Genomic DNA, 22294 nt, shown 5'->3' on the forward strand with positions numbered 1-22294 from the left:
TATATATACATACATACATACACACATATATATATATATATATATATATATATATATATATATATATATATATATATATATATATATATATATATATCACGTTCCATATCTTCATGATTCAGTTATACATGATGTGTGTGTATGTATGTATGTATGTATGTATGTATGTATGTATATCCGATGACACCTACATTCATCCTTGTCTTCGTCGTCATCCATATCTGAGAGGCGATCGACGTCGTCGTGTTGGTTTGTCCTGCGGTCGTCGTCGTGCAGGTCCTCCCTAGCAGAGTCGTGGCTTGCAAGGTCGTGCTCTCGGTCGTCGTCTCTGTCTTCGTGCGCGTCGTCGGACGCAGCGCCCTTGGAGAGGTTCAGGACGGGTGAGGTGGGCGGCTGATGGTCGTCGTGCGTGGACGTGGGCGGCATGGGATGGGGTCCGGCGATGCTGGTCGGGGTGAGGCCGTGTCTCTGCTCCAGGGCCAGCTGACGCTCCCGCTCCACTCGCTCCTCGTGCATTCTGCAAGGGGTCACACCCAACCACTGCCTTTAATCATAATATTAATGATGTGAATATTGGTATCAATCAAAATGTTCATTCTCTTCCACTTTATAAGGTCTCCGATGCAATAATCAAATTCTCTTATCACACCAGTAACTTATAATCAATCATTCAATCAGCAAATTCTCAGCCTTTTTCACAATATTTTCGATCTGACCAAGGTATATTTCAATAAGGGGTTACAATATATAGTGTGGTATGGAACACAAAGGAATATCTCTCTCTGTCTCTCTCTATTGATATTATATATATATATATATATATATATATATATATATATATATATATATATATATATATATATATATATATATATATATATATATATATATATATATATATATATATATATATATATATATATATATATATATATATATATAGCTTATATATTAGAACTTTAAGGTGAGAGGACATGAACATTTCAAAGAGGGAAACAAGTTTTCTCATTATGTTCACAGAGAAGCAATGAATACACTTCAAGGTACTTCCAATGAGCCGCCAGCACGTACCTGGCTAACGCTTCAGGAGTAATATGTGGATGTTTCAGGGGTGAAGCGTCGGTCGGTGAGAGAGGGTGATGCCCTACAGGAGGACCACCGGGAAGCCCGCCGGGAAGGCCTCCAGGCATCAGATGTGGGTATCCCAGTCCCATGTGGTGGGCCATGTACTGGAGGGGGTTAAAGTGAGGTGGGGCATGGTATCCATTGGCCAGCAATGGGGATTTGTCCAGGCGGTGATCACCTGAAAATAAAAGAGACGCCAGCAGGTTAAATCATGACTATCTAAATATTTATGAATAATGTTAGCGGTTTGAAACGAGTTGAAAAGGCAATAAAAGTACAAACTTTGGTCCAAGATAAAAGTGAAAACGAAGAGCTTATACTTAGAACAAACGGGAAAATACGAATGGATGACAAGGTATTTAGTAAATATTAATGAAGTGGTTAAACGTGACAGTACAAAATAAGGAATATATATATATAAATTACGTATAACAAAGAACATGTTCTAAACAGCCGGGCTATATCTTAAAGTACCAAATTCTTGTAAAAGAATATTTTTCAGATAAAATGTGTTTTAAATAATTACATATCAGGCTCACTACCGGCTTTAAGATTAATTAATAAGGCACCCTTATTGTATATACAGTAATCATAATATAGAAAATGACGAAAAGACTTCTTTCTAACATGATGGCATTTAGAAAACTGTCCTGATCTATAACAACCATAAAAACCCTAACATTAATAAGGGCAAAACATTCTCGGACATTCATATCTTCTTTATGAAGAAATCAAAACTTATAAATATGTACTAATTCTCTTATTCTGAAAACAAGCTAGAGAATGTTTTCCCGACTGCCTACACGATGTACAACAACGCCGCAGAGAGGAGAGCAGGCAGCTTGACAAGCAATTCTCTGTGGAGCGATTACGACGAGCACAGCGTTACAGAGAACGCAAGTCTGAACCGAAGCCTTTCAGCGCAACAAGAGGCTAGACCGAGGCCGCTTTTTGCGCCTTGTTTACGTCCATTACATATCGATATATTTCGCACGGTTGGCCGTAGTCAATTATGGACAGTCTATTTGGAAATAACTCCACCCAGCAGAGCCATATTTTCGTTGTTGTTACATAAACCCGTAATCACAAGTCCCACATGGATGTGATTAAATGGGAAAAAGCGAGACAGGGAAAAAAATGAGGTCTGAGCGAAGTTGAAGGAAGGGAGGGAGAGGCTGAACCAACCTCTCCCAACCTCCAATGAGCAGAGATCGCTTGGGCCCAGATTGCCGCAGATAAAAACCCCCTAACACTCCTGGAGCATGTTCCTGTCACACCTTAGCATTTGCCGCTGCAGCCAGCTGCCAACACGTCATTTTTTCGCTTTCATTGACAGCCAATCATAGCTGCGTCACCCGAAGAAGAAAAGGTTTAGATCACTACAGCGTCTGAAGTCCTGTCTCTCTTTTGCAGAGGAAGAAAATGTGCCGGCATCTTACTTGCTCAACTTTCGCTTTTACAGGTGTTTCATGATCTCAAATCGGTTATGGTTCGTAAGCATTTACTTGGTTCAAGGGGCCATGCTGCGACGAGAGAGAGAGAGAGAGAGAGAGAGAGAGAGAGAGAGAGAGAGAGACTCGTCAAGGTCAAAGGAAGAATCAAATCAGCGTCTATATTTTGCGTCCGAACTCGATCGAAGAAAACTTTTTACTCCTTTTAAATCAGTCAAAAGCAGCAATTAAAACTCGGATACTGATTAGCTTCAAACGCAATAAGTAAATCCCAGACCTCCACTAGATTTAATACGGACTTTACGGCCGTGTTGTTACTGCGTTCTATCGACGTGAACGATGAAAACAAAAATAAATGCCCCATGTGCATGAGAGAGAGAGAGAGAGAGAGATTAAAAATGCATTACTTTACGATATATGAAGTGAAGTAAGAGATTTTAGCTGAACACCGAGGTGGGAGGAGGGACCCCTCCTGATTAGTTGTGCATGCTGCCTTTCCACATCCCTCTCCTGTAAACACGACGTCATTTATAACCATGATCGCTGCAACGCCAGTTTACAGATATCAATCAATCAATCTGGCAAAAAATAGCTAGCACAGAAGTAATCATTAACAGCAGAGGACAAAGTCGTGCATCCGGGATACAGATTAATCATCATTCTTTACCAGAGTAAGGATTTTACTGACACGATATAGAGGTACACCAAGCAATCACCCTACACGTGACATGAAGCACACAGGGACTGAGCGGCACTTGAAAAGGAAAACTTTTTGAGTTGCCCAGTCATTTCCAACCGCTCTATCCTGAACCTCTCCGACCCGCGTTCTGTCTTTTCCAATTGCCTGTATGTAAAATAATCGAAATTTTGTTCGGTTACGTTGAAATACGTTCTCATTTTATTTTCTTATTTATATGTTGTTATTTATCTCACAGCTGATACTTTACTTCTCAGTTTCCTTTTCTATACTGGGCTATTTCTCTTAGTTGGTCCATTGGCCCCGTAGCAGCATTCTTGCCTCCCTACTGGGGCTGCAGCTTTCTTGCAAGAACAATAACAATAAATGGTCCATTCCTAAGACCGAGCGCTGGACACCGATCAAAGATGACTTTTCATGTCGAATCTTTCCATATTTTTCTTGGGATCATCTGTTGACTCATTAATTGACTGCACTATATAAGACTCCAGAAATGGTTTTTATTGCGTTGCTTTGTTACCCTACAATCATGTTTAGGTATTATTCAATATTAACCGCAATCACACACACACACAAATACTGTCACGAGTCTCATTAGTCTTTCAAAATTCTTAAAAAACTGAGCTGTTAAGTTACTCACCAGATTATTCAAAATCTTCTCCTCTGTTTTCATTAATTCTATCCACATAAATGAATAAATAAGGGAAATTGAGAGTAGAGAGGTTTGAAAGATGTAACAGGAGGAAAACCTCGCAGTTGCACACTGAAACATTTGTTAGGTGAAGACTGATAGCAAGATGGAAGAGAATATGAATTGAGGTACAGTAAAAGGAATGAAAGGGGTTGCAGCTTGGGGCCGAAGGGACGCTGCAAAGAACCTTAAGCAATGCATACTGTGCACGGCGTGAGGTGCACTAACGGCACTATCCCCCTACGGAGCTGTCGAGAGGGGAAAGTTAGCAGAAAACCTAGAATGAAAGTACTATACTGGTAAGGGGGTGGGGAGAGTCACTCTCACGGAGGACCGGGGAGGGAGGGAGTCAATAATGATTTGTTTGTGCCACGCTTAGCAGGCCCTTGCATATGGAAGTTGCAGCAGCAGCACGTCGACCCCACCTGATACATATTGCGGTGGTATTCTATTCTCGCTTTCGAGGGCATTATAGTTCGAATGATCACTGCTACAAACTAGTTTTACAAAAGCTTGATTTACAAACAATCACTATTTGTAGTTTCTGTTGCTTGGTTTGTATTTGTTGGTTTCTCCGTTTGTCTGGTCTAACTTCTTCCGAAATAAAATTGACGAATGCAAATCGATGGGAGACAAAGTGCCAATACCCGGTCATCATCATTATGGCGACAGAAGGATACTGCAATAACCAACGATGAGTTTTAAATGATCTGGTGGTATTTCTTTTTGTAACCACAAGAAACACTGCACCTACTACGGTGAGGGATGAAAAGCTTTTTTTTTTTTTTCAAATACATATTTTCCTTTATTTCTGCGACTTCCATTCGTTTGAAAATGAATCTGCATCTGTTAAAGACAAAACTGCTAACAGGCAGATATTGTGAGTAATGTGTGAGAGATTTTTTTTTAATGATTGCTTTATTTGAGGTAATAATAAAGTTAATAATGACAACGATCGTTTTGTTTGTAATACTATGATATTCGCTTTATAATTACTCAAATGATCCAAATCACTGCTTTACATAACACTGCACAGCCTGAAAGAGGGTAGCACTACACTTGCACTTTAAAGACTTTTCAATCTATATATATATATATATATATATATATATATATATATATATATATATATATATATATATATATATATATATATATATATATATATAGGGTGTGTTCAAGTGCCCGCGCAAATCCTTACTCTTACTCCTGTCACAAATCATCTAAAAAATCTGAGTCAAACTTCGAAAATATTTCATAAGACGTTTTTTTAATTTAATTATTACAGACTGATCAAGTTATAATAGCGAAAGTAACATCAATAGCGAAGGAAATAAAAATCAGTAGCAACATTTCACGTAAATAAAAATAATAATAATAATAATCAATCACAGTAATAATAATAATAATAATAATAATAATAATAATAGCCGGTTAAATTACACTGTTGTCATTTTCCTTACTTTCAAAATTAGTGTAATACAGTAAGAGGACATGATTGGAATCCATTGGTTTATTTAAGGCATCAACATGTGGTTTAGGATATAAAACACAGCGCAGGCAAGACAGACATATTGTATTCTCCTCCCCCAACTAACTGCCAACGCCTGGAACGCTGGAACTACGAGGACACTGACTGAACGCCCTTATGCTTCAGGGCCGTAGGGACGACAGTCGAGTCTCCAATGACTCCGATTAATTATTTCAACGTGACACACCACAGAAACACTATTAGTAATGATTGTTTATGATGGTGCGAGACTCTCCCGTATGGATCGAGCCTTTCTGTTAAGCATCGTTCGCTTAGCGATGCGCACTTGACCACTCTGATGAACGATCGTATCTGAAAGGGGATGACCACCAGTCTGTTGTGTCGTATGTCTATTCAGAGGCCGCTTTGAGCTGGGTCTACGTATAATACATAACAATAGTTATCTTTAAGTGAAGGGAGACGGAGAGGGAGGGGAAAGGGGAGGGGATAGGTGGGGGGACAGAAGTTAGTGGAAAGTGGGGGGGAATTAATATATTTAGTCGCCTTCCTCTCTCGTTTAGTAGGTGTGGATGACGGGAAGAGCTTACCTGTCTCTTCATTTGACTTTACAGGTAAATAATGTTATGCTCCGCATACACTAAATGAATAGCACTCTGCCTTCGGTTTCTTTCTAAATTACAGCTAAAACAAGGTGTATATTAAAAGCACGTCTTGGAAACGTATTCTCAAAACTGATTTTACCCGATGGGTTGAAGAGCGTTAACCGAAAGAAAAATCCATGTAAAGCACCAAGATGAAAAATTATAACAGATTTTTTTTTTATTTATAATTTGGTTTCTACAAACCATAGAGACTCCTCCTCATCCGTACTGGCCGGTCCCTTTCCCCCTTGTCTCCAATTATGTAGGAAAACATGACGGAAGACACACCAATTTCAGTCAACCAATTTGTGAAATTGAGATGAAATATCATTTCCGACCAGAAATATCCCCTAATCACCACGTATAATACAGTTACCTATACTAAATTCTGCTAACGTATAGGTTGTACGCACGTACGTATGTATGTATGTATGACGTATGTATATGTGTATATATATATGTATATATATATATATATATATATATATATATATATATATATATATATATATATATATATATATAATAGTGGTTAATATTTAACTAGGAATAGCACATGTTGACAAGATGTATATTTTACCAACTAACAATGTAACAGGTTTAAACATCTACGACTCCACGTGTTGAGAGAGAGAGAGAGAGAGAGAGAGAGAGAGAGAGAGAGAGAGAGAGAGAGAGTGGGATTAGAGCGTCCACGCTTATATCATGTAGTCAAATTAAGGGCGATCCATCATGAAATCCAATTGGTTCTTCTTCGTGACTCTCCATACTTTCAACTTCAAAACTCCATTAACATACTTTAAAGTCTGTGCTAATGCGCCAATTACTATTAGCATAAAGCCACAACTCTCGTACAGCGGTCACACCTCAGAACCCGAGGAGTATGTTTCCAGCCATTGGCTGCACTCCTCCTTGTTGGCTCGTGAAAATGGCGATTGAGTTCAGTGGTACAACAAATTGGTTTCATTTATTTGGTTGTAATTATCAGGGGAAGAAATATTCTCAGAGACCTTTTATTTACCGCCGCTCCTCGGGTTCGTAGGAGGTTGTTTTGGGGAGGTCGTTTCCAAAGCACTTCTGCCCACCTTCCATGACCACTAACTCCTTCCCTAGTCTTTGAAGACTTTCTTACCTTCGCCCAAGCATGGCGTCACTCATAAATAACCCAGTTTGGGTCATTAACAAATATTTGCTCTTTGGAATGTCAAAAATCAGTCAGCCTGAACAACGCCGACTTTTCTTGCCTCTGTCAGCGTGCTCTTCAAGCTCCTCCGTCGTCCCGATTTCTTTTTGACTTAACCTCCTCCCGAGACGAGTTATCAGTGCAAAAAGTGTCAGGATGATTTTGCATTGGCGCTCTACTTATAAATCATGTCAATTCGACAAGTTCACTTTGATATTCAGGTCGACAGGAAAGTATCTCGGTTTCAAAAATTCTCTTTATCGCGTATCCCAAATTTGACATCTTCAGATTTTTCATCCGTGAATCAACCGACATTTTGCAACACTCCAAAATTATATTTTTCATGAGTGCACTTCCATCATGACATGAATTAAGAACAGAAATTAAAGCCTGCAAACACGCTCGCTTATCTACTGCATGCAACTGCTTTAACCAGGAGACGCACCTCATGTGCATCAAAAGCGGCGAAAGCAGGCGCTCACAAACACTTCCACAGACACCGACAGACACAGGAGGACCTCCTCGCCACCATCCTAGACGTGAAATCCCCAGACCCGCAAAAACGGAGGAAACAAAGACAACGGGAATCATTGAAAGGATTCGTGGCATATTCCGGGGATCGTAAATAAGGGAATTAATTACAGCCCTGGATTTACCTCCGTTGTTATTAGCCGTTTCAACTATTTGATTACGGGCCCAATTAATGTTCCAGCTTTATATCCAAATCCGACAATCGACTGAAATACGAGGCAATAAATTTGTCCCGAAGAGCATAAATACGGCGATTCACACAGAAAATTTCAACTGATTTGCATTAGGGCCTTTGACGAATTTCCTTTACACTATTTCCCTACGAGCCTCTTGTGTATTATATAAAAGTCTTCAGTTTCACTGCATAATCTTGTTTCACTGGATGCCAAGTGAATATGATGGCAACGTTCAGTTTCACCTTAAGTGATCATGTTTCATAAGGTGGCATTTCAGCTCATTTCAATGTCGTTTGATACTTGATTTCACTGAAAGTTTGTTAGTATTAAGTCTTTACTGTCGCTATTTTCACGGACAGTCACCTGCAAGTTACCGAAAGTCCCCAGCTTTACGGCCCGAGGTTGCATGCCTTCGAAGTCATCAGTTTCACTGACTCAGCAATACCGATTTGTACATCTCCTTACCTAGCACTGCAACACTTTACGAAATATATCGTTCGGGTCCTATTTTTTTTTTTTATATTCTGAATATTAACTACTTTGAGAAATTTTGTTTTTAATATGTAGAATAAATCACAACGAGTAAAACATAAAACCAAGAAAATGATGTACGAATCATTACGAAATATATTATTATGTTAGATACGAAGAGGCCTTCCAACCGTGTTATCAGAGTATTGTCTGTAAAAAGAGCTTTGTATTAAAAGAATGCTATTTGCTCAAATAAAGCATAAGTAGGTAGAGTCTGGCATATGATCGCCGACTGCTGAGTAGAACAGTTTCGATGCACAATAACTTTAAGTAAATCTTACATGTTACCAAATATGAAGGAGAATTCAAATATCTCGAATAAGGAAATTGGGAATATTGTTTTTACAAATGAATGGTTTAATGGGAATCGCACAGGACTACAATGAATGGTGAATGGTAACGACATATGTGAACGGAGTTACTGGTGCTTTTGGAGGTTACACTACTGTATATATCATGATGTGAACAGCACTCATGAACAAACTGGCTATTGAAAATATAGGATAAACATAATTTACTGTTGTTTTTCTTTATGTTCAAATGAATATATCGACTTATCTTTTGGTGTTTTTGTTCTTTAATCATATTCGAAAGCATTTACTGAAGTTTTATTAGATAATATTTTTCTTCTATACGAAATTATTTAATGATACGTTTCATTGTGACTTCCTGCTCATTCTCAGCATCATTTGTCTACAATTACTGATATAAATTATATGTGGAAACATTATTTTTGTTTTACTGTTTTACCTCACTATGAAGAGTATAAACATTTTTCTCTCCAGGAGTGACAAATTCATTCCCCAACCATACCGGTTCAGAATTAGGTCAAATGGACATTTCTAGGAGACCACCCAGCACTTAATAATACATTGTATACTTGCATTACGACTGTAAAAGAATCCATTATTGATTAGGAAAATACTTAATGGCAAAAATCATACTGTACATAATCATTAGGGTTAGCCATACATTTATAGGTTAATATTCAACATCTTTCTGTATTTTCATTCTTCTTCTCTTTCTTTTAACGTGCTTTTTTCCCAGTTTTGTATGGGGTAAGCACGATGCCTTCTTTTGAAGGACTTTTGATTTGGCTTTGGGGTAGAAGTCTCGATCGGCTGCCCTGCCTGACATCGCTTAGACCCCGGTAGCATATCATCGACCCAACGCCCTTTCTTTTTTAACGCGGGTATGGCGAGAGTTCGAGACGTGTGAGATGTTTGTTATGTTTTTAGAAGGTGTTTAGTGGCTTTGTTTTGTGTGTGTATTTAGTCTGTAAACGTTGATTAATCCCGGATGTCTACACGGATAGCAAAAGTGTCTGCCTCTCTGATTCGGCTGCGGATTTGAATGACAGAACAAATGAAAATCTTTCTGTATTTTCATTATGACAAACAAATAAAATGTAAGAAATGGTTTTCTTTTTAACGCTGCATATGCAAAACACTTAGACCTTTAATTTTGATTGCTCAAATAAAACAGTCTTCAGACAAAAAAAAAAAAAGATGTAGTCCGAGTCACAAGAAAAAATTAATACAACAGTTCTTGAAAGAAATAAAGAACGAAAGAACGACAGAATATTGATTGCCCGCTAAAATCTATTAGCGAGTGACTCGTTCGTTTGTTTTAGATGAAGCCACGGTGTTTCTAGACCGTTGATTAAGCCCGCCTTGCGTTGGCACGGTCTCTTGCTCTAGGGCAACCCGTAACCGAGGGCCTGAGGCAGTCACTCTGTCACCATGGTACATCATCTGTGCATTGCACAGAAGTGTATGCGCCCACGCCGCCTGGCGACAGTTGCCAGATGCCGTTTGCAGAATACTGCCATACGTCTTTTGTCCAAAACATTAAAAGAACTGATGCAATATTTAATAATCTGATAGTACCTGGCCTTTGATGGGATCTTGCATTTCTCTTCTCTCTAAATTTCACGGCGACTCACCCAAATAACAAGAAGTCTTCGATTTCACTGTGAGTATGACGCAATCAACAGTAACCCCTGAATTCACACTTAACGAATCGTTCAGATGAATTTCAGGTACCTGGCCAAAAATTCACGTCAATGCAGCTGAAGGATTTGAAGATGTGACGATCCACGTCTGTGCTCTCGTCACATATATTATATACCAACGTTATTTCTATATCATTTAATAATAATAATAATAATAATAATAATAATAATAATAATAATAATAATAATTTTAAAAGAAACGTTCTCTCTCACATGTAAGCAATACATCTTGTGGAAATTTCCTGGTAAAACTAACTGAATTATTGCTTAAGTTATCTCCTTTCTTTCCTTGTTCCATAGAGGCATATGAATAGTAAACATAATAACGTAAAATTATTCATAATTAGATAATTTACTGCTACACCTCCTGCTAGACATAGATGTGTCAAGAATAAAATAGCTGGAGAAACAAATAGTCGTGATAACAATCATTATTATGACTGTCAAAGCAGACTTTGGATAAATAAAAGTACCATGAAAGTACCTACGTTTTTATTCGATTTATAACAATTTAAGTTCAAAGTAAGAGAGTAAAGTACACAGTAATATAAGCAGAATTCAGTGATATTAGAATGTCTGTGCGGCTCCTTAGGAAAACCAGATTTAACCTCTTCCAACAAACTTACATCGATTCCTGAAACCGAACGATGGTGACTTCGTGAACCAGCTGATGATGTTTCCTACACCAATCCATGACGGCTCCTTAAACCAAGTGATGGTGATCTGTAAACCAAGCGTTGATGACGCAGTCTGTACATGCCGTTGGAAGTCGGTGCCCAAAAGGGTAATAACAACGGCTGTAATTATCAATGATTACTCGAGGAATGGATCTTGTCCGAAGGCCGAATTCGAAGGCAGACGACCTGCGTGAAAATTGACAAGGACACGACTAGGCGAGGTCCATTCCTCTCGAATAATCACTGATAATTACAGCCGTTATTATTACCCATTTGGGCACTGACTTCCAACGGCATATACTGACTGCGTCATCAACGTCTAGTTTACAGATCACCATCACTTGGTTTAAGGAGCCGTCACGGGTTGGTTTAGGTAACATCTTCAGCTGGTTTACGAAGTCACCATCATTCGGTTTCAGGAATCGATGTAAGTTTGTTAGAAGAGGTTAAATCTGGTTTTCCTAAGGAGCAGAACAGACATTCTAATATCATTGAATTCTGCTAAATTACTGCGTATTTTATTCTTCTTTTGAACTTAAATTGTTATAAATCGAATAAAAACGTAGATACTTCCATGGTACTTTTATTTATCCAAAGTCTCCTTTGATAATTGTAACATTGAATAAAGGTTTCGGTTTACAGAAGACCTCGTTACCATGGAATACGACTCTGTCCTAGGATTTGTGTTAGCTCTGAGAATTCTAATACCGTCGTCCGCATAAAGGATATTTGAGGACAATTTCTAGGTAATGGTGTCAAAAAATAAAGGAACCCATGCGCTGCTTCCCTGGCTGGCAGTAAAAATGTCACCCTGGACTCCCTGCCTATTCCACAGTTCTAGAGTGTGAGTGTGTGTGTGTGTGTGTGTGTGTGTGTGTGTGTGTGTGTGTGTCTATATATATGTATAATATAATGAGCGCAATGCCGAGAAAACCGACAGCCTTAATGTCTTTAATGTTCCCCATGTCACTGATGACCCAAATGGTTGCCACGACAGTTTACTAAAGATTAATAAGCCTTAATATAGCCCAATTGGGTTTAAGCGGCAAATATGATGATTTATCAAAATTCGGCATAAGGCCAAGCACTGAGACACTTCAGCAATTCACTGCTTTCGACAAAGACTAGAGTGAGTTGGGGTGGTTGGACAGCAAGACTAAAGAAAGGAAGTGGAATGGAGGTGAAATACAAGCCTAAAAACTGAGTGATGCTTGGGGCGAAGGGGATCCTGTGGAAAAACCGAAGTAATGGTGAAAGTGCGCCACATGAAGTGCATTGACACCACTACCCTTCCACAGGCTTTTTAAACCGCGAAGACGAGTTGGAGTCATGTATGTCTTGGATGACAGAAGTTCAGAAGTCAGAGGAGAGGCAACGTATATTATATATATATATATATATATATATATATATATATATATATATATATATATATATATATATATATATATATATATATATATATAGCCTATATATATATATATATATATAGATATATATATAGATATATATATATATATATATATATATATATATATATATATATATATATATATATATATATATATATATATATATATATATAACTTGTTTTCTGAATGACGCCATGAGAACCTCTGGTCAAAGCTAATAATTAATCATATTCTCTGAAATACAACAGCAATGTATCCCAATATTAATATTTCCAATACATAACAACCTTAAAACGGTAGTCCAGGAGTAATGAACTCCACGTTTGGACTTGCAGGTATGCAGCCCGGGGATCAACCTTCTCACCATTAGCCCATCTTTGTAGAAGAAGGGTAGGGACTTGCCGTCTCGACCCTCTTGTCATGTTGCAGTAAGTGTTGACGGTATAGGCAGATTAGTATCTGTATATAATCTATGGTTTTCGGCCAATTCCCGTCTCTTTCACCCTTTTACTGCTCCGTTTTCAGTTATAATTTATGTAGCTTGGTTTTTTAATGAAGGATTTCTCTTTGATGCTCAATTAAGGACACCTCAACCATTCAATCAATCAATCATCTATAATAGCAGTAGAAGTAAAATATGATGGCATTATGCTCCGCCATTCTTAACCTACCGACACTGGAGCCTTTCAAATACGAGACTACCAATAGAACTGTTACTGTCTATATACTCTGTGGGTTCCTGTAAGTGACAGAAGAGATAACGACTAAGACGACAGGCGAGAAGTCAATGTAGTCTTTTTGTACGCGAGCTGGCGGGGGGCAGCGTAGCCCTCTCCGAAAGTCGTGGAGATATAAAAGGAGAACAGAAGATAAATGTTGTGGGCCGTCCCATCCGGTATCACACAATCGACCCCCGCCAATTCCAACCCACGTCCACTTGTCCCTCCTACGGCTCTAATGTCCACTAAACAAATATTAACAGTCGGAAGACACTGTGGTTCTCAAACTGGGCTCCAGAGATGCTACTGTGTCAGTTGACTTACTTTATTTTTTCCCATACTTTGTACCTTGTTGTCTGCTATAGTTTTTACAACTTTGAGAAATGGCTGACATAAATATATGTCCACTTTCTCAGAACAAAGTCATATCCACGATAATTAGTTTCTAATTTTTCCTTTGATTTCTTCTTCTTCTGAGAAGGTTAATGAAGAAGAAGCGAATGTCAGCATGGAGCTGTCGAACATGGAACTGGAGAATTCAACGGAGTGACAAAGGCGGCTACAGTCAAAGGTGGGACACAGAAGATGTACTTTGTCACTCCGAAAGGGAGTCAAAAGATTACGGCAGGCCTTCGGCTGGGGCGTGCACGCGCGCACGTGTGTGTGTGTGTGAGAGAGAGAGAGAGAGAGAGAGAGAGAGAGAGAGAGAGAGGTGGGTTTAGACGGAAAAGGCAACACTCAAATTGCTGTTGTATTTGACGGCAGAGATAAAAGGGTTTTGACCGCGGCTCCCATCTGTCACAAACAATGAAAGAGAAAAAAGGAAGAAATAAAGAACTCGCGTACAATGGTCTGGATCCAAAACGCCAATAGCCCATGAAGGTGCGGTATGGTTATGGAGGTCAGACTCTCGTAAACGTTTGGTAATTTGTAAATTTTCAGTAGTTTGTTTTTGTTTTTCAGGGACTGTGACTCTTGACAACATAATATTTAAGAAGATAATCCACCTAAATTATCATAAATATTCTTATTATCATCATCGATGACATTTGTTTTACTGTTAGAAACTGTAAGCAAAATTGTGCTCGATTTCTTTTAGATCTCCTCTCAGTGAGAGGTACATAATTCAAAACGTAAACCAGACTCCGTGTGTGTACTTTGTATTCATTTTCTTGTGAAGATTCAAAATGCGCACGCACCCTTTCGGAAAAAATCTATAAACTTCCTGACCTTGTCAGATATACTGGCCATACGGCAACTGTCGAAAAAGCACCATAACACAACGTCCATAAACCTAAAGAGAAGAGACAAGTGCTCGTACACAGTAAAACAAATGTGACCGAAGTGAAAACATAAAAACGCCTGCAAATAAACTTGACTCGCACATACTGTACAATGAAACTTATGATTAAGGGCAAATATTACTTTAAGGTTCCTAGTTTATTAATTTCAACATTAAGAAGTAGAAAATGCGCCAAAGTTTCTTCGGAGCAATCGAGTTTCCTGTACAGCGTGTAATGCTGTATGAAACTCTCTGCCACAGCCCATGCAAGTTTCAGCCGCGGCCCACGAAACTTTAAGCCACGGCCCGGTGATGGCCTGTACTGTTGGCATGTATAGCGGTGCCAGACGCAGGATCATCGCTAAATTTAACTTTAAATAAAATAAAAAAGACTGAGGCTAAAGGGCTCCATTTGGTATGTTTGATGATTGGAGGGTGGATGATCAACAGACCAATTTGCAGCCCTCTAGCCTCAGTAGTTTTCAAGATCAGAGGGCGGACAGAAAAGTGCGGACAGACAGACAAACAGCCATCTCAAAGTTTTCTTTCACAGAAAACTAAAGCCTACCTGAAAATAAATCCTTTTAACCTGATGCAGGAGACAGCCGTCTCCGGCCGCACTTCAGCTGGGCTGCTGCTGGAAATTTCAAAGTAGCGCCAGTAACCTTTTCTTCACAAGTAGTAGAGTGTTTAAACCATCTCTCCGCAGTAGCCTTGGAGTTAAAGCCATCTTTTCTAAAAGTCTGAGGTTTGAAACCGCCTTCCAAAACAGTGTTGCGGTTTGAAAATCCTATAATAAAGGAGCTCTACATTATAGCATTGTTTCCAAACATGAGATATGCTTTGAAACATTCCCCTAAAACAATATTGAGGTTGAGGAATTTCTTTGAAGAAGTGATCATCACGAGAACCCTGACTTGAAAGCAGTCTTGGAGTTCAAATCTCCTTTACAAGAGATTAGGGGTTGAGACCACCTTCCAAAATAGAGCAGAAGTTGAAAAAAAAACTTCCTTTCAATTGAGTGATGAGCACCGAACTACTTCCAATATTGTGGTGGGTTTGAAAAGGGCGATGAGTTTTGTAATATCCCAGAGAATTAGTGGTGACAAAAAAAAGATACTACTTAAACAGCGTAATAGATCACGAAGCCTCATTTCAGCTAAGTGATTGAAGACCAACCGCGGAAGTGAGGTCACTAGAAAATGTCTTTGCAATGAATGAATAAATCAGAAACCTCTCACTGATGAAATGAGAAATCTCTCTCTGAGTTTCAAACCTTACTAAACGTTAGAACGTCTCTTCAGTGAAGTCATACACAAAAAATCTGCTTCCAGGAAAGTGACGGTTAGAACCCCCCGTGAATGGAGTGAGTTTCCTTGTGGTTCCCAGTCTCACACGAACGTTTGTCGTGGCTTCTCTTATTCCTGTGGTTATTCGCGTCTCTTCGAAGAAGAGGAAAAACTTTAAGGGATTGTGCTGGATATCCTAAATCTACACCTATATTTTATTACTAAATTTGTATATACCCAGACACATTATATATTATACATATATAAATTTGTATATACCCACACATTATATATATATATATATATATATATACACATATATATATATATATATATATATATATATATATATATATATATATATATATATATATATATATATATATATATATATTAATATTAACTAATTTCGTCCCACCATACGTCGATAATAGTTTTCATCAACTTAAGAGCTTTAAAGCTATTGATTTCGACACGAACAACGCTAATTTGATTTTTTTTATATCTCAATCAGACCCTAACTTAAATTTTTCAATTACCATTATTATTTTTTTATCATACATAATGAGACCATGCGTAAAAGACGCAAAATTTTAAAAGTATTTTGTATTTTTCCTTTGTATACAAACCGTAGCCTTTCATATATGGAGTATAATACCACACGTGCGTTGAACCGACCGTGCACTGTTTGTTTTCCCGTAGGGGCAAACGCATGGCTTTCCCTAGCAAGATTCCAAAGAATATCATAATACACACAAGTTAAAAAAATTCACAGAAGAAAAGCGTGATACCAATTGGAATGAAACAAAAAAACGTAATTTGCAAACATCAGTATCAAATCTGGGTCATCGCTGAGGTAAAAACTACCATTTATCGTTTCCATTTGGTCTGAAATCTGTAAATTATGGATTTCAAAAAACAGTAAATTTGCAACGCCGATTGTGTCCAGACAGGGGCAATTTAAATCTGATTCTTCCCCAAAATCACCTCAAAAATGACCCAACTTCATATCTTGATAACTTTCACAGCTGTAATTTTCTTTGCGGTTACTGTAATAATTAGTCCGCACAAATAAATCCGACACCATGACACAATCCAGTAATTACAGAGAGACTGTAATCCATCTTCGATGGTACGTACTTTTCGAAATTAAAAAGTGCTCAGCTTTTTATTATCCTTCAAAACATTGGGAAAAACTATAAAACGTTTGTCTATCTATATCTTAAATGTTGTGTAGTTACTTGAAGAAGAATGTATTTACCTATGTACAGAAAACTACCTAAATAAACGTAGTCTAATTGTTCTTATTTACATCAATACTATCTAGGTATACTCTCAACCTTGATACTGCCTATAGAAGTACATTGTATACGCATAATACGAGTTCGTAACACGTTTACGACAAAAACAGGGAGTGGTTGTGCGTGGGAACCAGAAAATACCCCATGGTTGGTGGTTGCTTTAAGCCAGGCTGGCATATGACACAACGGGGCCTCACCCTATGGCGGAGACCCTCAAGGATGGCATGGTGTGAAAGGGTGTAAGAGGCATGGTGTGGACCTACGGATTGAACCAAACCAACAAAGACCTGAAATGTCCCATGTTCCATTTAACCTCTAATGACGCAGTCCAGAGGACTAGTCTGGAAAGCCTTCCAAACCTTTAATGATTGTTCAATTACCGTTTCCATACACTCCTGGCCAACGCGCATACAAACACACACACACACACACACAAACTCGGCCCCGCCATTAATCAGAGCCAGTCTCACACATGCTTAATATTCTTCCAATAAAATGACAAAAAAAGTAAGTCATCTAAAAACTCGGAAGGTAAGTCAGCATGCCATGAACTGATGTCATGTATTTCCTCATAGCAGCCTCAGTCAGAAGGGAATCTGGGGAAAGGACGGATGACGAAAGTAAGGCCTTGGAAGCTACTTGGTATCCTTGTAATAAAAAAAAAAAAAAAAAATGGAATAACCTTAAAACGATGTACGCGGCCGATTACTCAAATACGTGGGACACATTGAATTATGTGTGATAAACAAATTGTGAAGCAAACAATAATGGTATCTGGGATATAGATAACATACATTGAATACTTATATACAATGCAGAATTGGATGTGCACACCAAAAATGTATATGAGGAAATTGCAAATATGATAGGGCAATGAACAAGTAAAATATAAACTGTGGAATAAGAAGACTGAACAAAATGAAAATTCAGACTCTTCATTGTCTTATGTCACCATATATAAAATGTTCACTATAATGATTATACATAAATATAATTTACATAAAATGTTTTTCCAAAAACATGTAAGTTTTTTAGACGCGATTTTCATTATTTCAAATCTTGATGTGGAAGTCATCACCGCATAATATAAAATCAATATATAAATATATATGCAGAAGAATCAGTAAATAGTTATGTATACACACACAAACATATATTTATATATATATATATATATATATATATATATATATATATATATATATATATATGTATATGTATATATATATATATATATATATATATATATATATATATATATATATATATATATATATATTACATTATATACATATATAAAGTTCAGTGCAATACTTTCACGTTTCTGTTTTTGCTGTGGATGAGACAAGCTCATAATGTGAAAGTGGCCCTGGAAGAAACGGAACATATCATAGAAGGGTTTGAGAGGCTGTCCAGCGAAATATAGCGTCCTATACCTTCTCGGCCTCTACCTTTTTTAGAGCCCGGCTCGCCATTATGAAATATAAGGTTGAATAAATGCATGAACCCTTCTTTGAGAGGTCATATCTCACATGGCCGCGGAAATAGGTTTTATCTACATCATTCCTTTCGCCGCTCTCACCAGACAAGACGGTGATTTGAATCCCACGAGAACCTTACAAGCCAATGGGTTCATTAAATCTGACCCCCTCCCCCCACCGGACACCACTGACCACCACCCTACCTCCTTGGTCTCTTGGCGCCCCCCACCCCCTTCTCTCTCCATCCTGGGCTTTTTCCTCTTTAAAACCTTCTAAAAACATTTCACACATTCCTGGGGTCCCAAGTTGTCTTCTTCCTCTTCCTCCTCCTCCTCCTCCTCCTCATCTTTGAATGACGTAGCTATTCCTAAAAAAAATGAAAGGTTTTACTCATCCTTCGGGAGCAACGAACAACGATTCATTTAAAAGCCCACTTTCAACAAGCGAATAAAACCGTGGTTGGCTGGGCTTCCCTTTTTGGGTCTTTAGCCTACCATCTGAATTTTATACCCAAGAAGCCCATATTCTCTTATAGCGGATGTAGTCTGCCAATTGATATTAGTATTATTATTATTCCCATTTCTCGGTTATACGAGCTGACTATTAGTTCATATTTCAGGCGACAGTCCGCTTTCGCGGCGCCCAAGTACCAAATGAAGTGTTGCTTCATGGCCCTGTTTGTGGTAGCACGGAGTAGTTCGAAGGGCCAGTTTTATATCTGAATAATGGGCGGACCCTGAAAGTACCGTGCAATCACATTTGAAGGGACTGCTTTTCGAACGTAAAAAAAAAAAAAAAAAAAAAAAATACCGAGGGAACGAGGGGACGGGAAATAAAATATCGGATTTGCTCAGCAGAGGTGTACTGATATAAATAAGTAACTGGTGTCATTAAACAATTAAATGACAACAGGGATCCAAACCCAAAAGGGACTTTTAAAACGATTGATATCAGTGCTTACAGACACAATTAGTGCAAACACTCTTATAATTACTCGATTCCTTCTTATTTTTACTTCTTTAACTTTTCATGCTCTTTGTTGTTCTATTTCACTCGCAATGAGGCGTGAACATGACAGAAGGGCAACGACAGTTGTTTTGAGAGAGAGAGAGAGAGAGAGAGAGAGAGAGAGAGAGAGAGAGAGAGAGAGAGAACCTCGAAGTTGAGTCGTTTTCCGAAAGGTGGCCGGATCATAAAGTCCCTAAAGGCGGGCTCATTTTCAATGCGTTTTGGTGGCTGATCATTAAATGTTGATGAGATTTCGCCTCTTTCCCAATTCGTTACGGTTTTATCACGAAGGAATGAAAGTGAGGGACCGATTCGAATACATTGTTATGGTTATTAGAAGTGCCGGCTTTCATTAGCTTGTGTCGGGGGTTGGGGGAGGAAGGGGGTGAAATTTTCCAGCGAAGGGTGAATTCGGGTGGAGTGGAAGACTGTAGGAGCATATATCGTCATACTGAATGACCAAGAAGATTAATTTTTGTTCTAATGTGATTTTTGTTCTGACGTTCGGTAAACATTTCGATAAAGTTTTAAGATTTTAATGCCTATGAACAGCAGAGAGAGAGAGAGAGAGAGAGAGAGAGAGAGAGAGAGAGAGAGAGAGAGAGAGAGAGAGTGTGTATTATTGTACTGATATTTCGCATTCTTATTTCTTCTATGACAAATGATTTCTGCATTAACTCAAACTCTCAGCTGAGAGAAAAACAAACTCCTTTTGTACCCAACTCCATTCTACTCAAAGCTGATTGTCCGTTCGTTAACTGAAATGGTTCTTGGCTGTTCCAATTGCCAAACTTTATCTATTACAGTGAAAGATGATTTTTTTCTTACGTTTTTTCTAAACAATTCCTAAATTCGGTTTCTTTGTTGTTAATAGTTTATTATTTAAATATCCATCACATCAACCCTCAAATCTATAAAATAGTTGATTGGTGGCACTGATATTAAAGTACTACTGGCACAAAATTGAAAGAAAAATAACCTTTCACTTAAATCAACTTAGGTGAATTTAATTTCGCAAAGTAGAGTAAAGAAGAGACAAAATCCACAAGAAAGAAAACGAATCTTTGTCAAAATAACTAAGAACTGACCATTTTTCGCTCCACTCACCCATTTACAAAGCTTCGCCTGAAATTACTACACAGCTCAATACGTCGTCAGGTGTATATTACAATACTTTCTTGTTCAAAACTTCATCAGAAGAGTATTACTTCGTCAGCGTAAATCATCACCAATATATACTACATGCTTGCCCATATACACATCACTAGATGTATGATACGCCTATGAAACATCCCGGATGAATATTAATTGCATGATCAATACATCACCAGTGTATATAACTTACTCTCACAAGATCCCTCGACAAATATTTCCTCCTTGCTTGCCATAAAATAAATCTCGCTCTCTTGCTCAAAACGTCACCAGATTAAATATAATTCCCTTCATCAAAAAAGCACTATAAATGCATTACTTCCTTATTACTTTCATGCTCTAACATCGCCAGCAGTATATTACTCTTAAGAACTTCTCCCGTCAGCAAAAGCATTAGAGATACCTTACAACTACTATACAATACTGTTTCTCGCCATCTGAGTCAAACTAAGTGCCAAAATGGGAAAGAATCTGAAGCCGTCAGGAGTTTTCTTTGTAACAGCAATGATTTTTAAGGTCATTGGCTTTCTTTCTCTTCTCTTTACAGATGCAGTGAAGTAAGTGCGCTGTAGTCTCTTTATAATCTGGGTCTTGACTGCGATGGTACAGTACAGTAGAAGGGAACCACAGACTGCTAAGGCCAAAAGTTCTGATTTTAAATTCAACTTACGGAAAATCACAAGACACACCTTCAGATTCCATCTGCTATGACCTTCCTATGCCTACCAATGATCAAATGCTTGTTTCCACACCAAAAAGAAAAGAAGCAATTCTGATAAATAACCTGATACCAGAGGCCAAAGTAGAACACACTGCCATCAACCTGTATGCAATTCCCCGACGACTCCCTCTCTCTCCCCTAATCTACCCGCGAAAGAATAATGTGCAAATCTTAGGGTTAAGTATTGGGCGGGAGACTGAGATTCACGCACATGACTCACATTGTTCCTTTGTGAAGCTTATTGGGCAATAAAGTCCCTTAGAGTCTCCTGGTGTGGTTGTGTGTGTTTGGGGAGGGTCTGTTAAGGCAACGGGGACAAGTGGCCCGGGACATAAATTTGAAATTGTTTTTCTTTGAGCGCGTGGGGCATAAACAAGGAACTGTTTGATTAAGCGTTGAGAAAAAAGACTATGAGCTATCATATATACTCATCGTCTATGGACATCTTGGGATTTATCATTATCATTGCTACGTATTATTAATGTGCATTTTCCCGAATTACTATTTTATTTCTATAGTAGAGGGCATGTTGCATTTTGCTTGCATTAATCGTTCTTTGATCCTATTGACTTAGCAACCAATTATTCATCTTTTAGTATGTGCTCCCTCATTACCGACTTAATTACCATTCTAGTAGTATAACTAATTATGCGTCAGTTTCTCATTGCATACACAGCATACTGCCAGCAAGGAAAATACTTACAGTGACTCGGTTAGCTT

General features: G+C 38.3%; 1 protein-coding gene across 9 annotated transcripts in view; it reads right to left on the minus strand.

Moving 5' to 3' along the window:
- The window catches only part of LOC136846456 (dachshund homolog 1-like), a 110434-nt gene that overhangs the window by 3819 nt on the left and 84321 nt on the right, over positions 1-22294 (minus strand). For 5 of the 9 annotated variants that reach the window (XM_067117235.1, XM_067117234.1, XM_067117233.1 and 2 more), the window contains 2 exons: positions 1072-1303; positions 192-544 (listed from right to left, as the gene is read on the minus strand). In XM_067117235.1, coding sequence (XP_066973336.1) covers positions 192-544; positions 1072-1303 — 585 coding nt within the window. The remainder of the gene's footprint in view (positions 1-191; positions 545-1071; positions 1304-22294) is intronic. The other 4 variants (XM_067117236.1, XM_067117241.1, XM_067117240.1 and 1 more) reach the window with 1 other exon arrangement.

Source organism: Macrobrachium rosenbergii, chromosome 15 (assembly GCF_040412425.1).
Source record: "Macrobrachium rosenbergii isolate ZJJX-2024 chromosome 15, ASM4041242v1, whole genome shotgun sequence".
Taxonomy (NCBI): Eukaryota; Metazoa; Arthropoda; class Malacostraca; order Decapoda; family Palaemonidae; genus Macrobrachium; species Macrobrachium rosenbergii.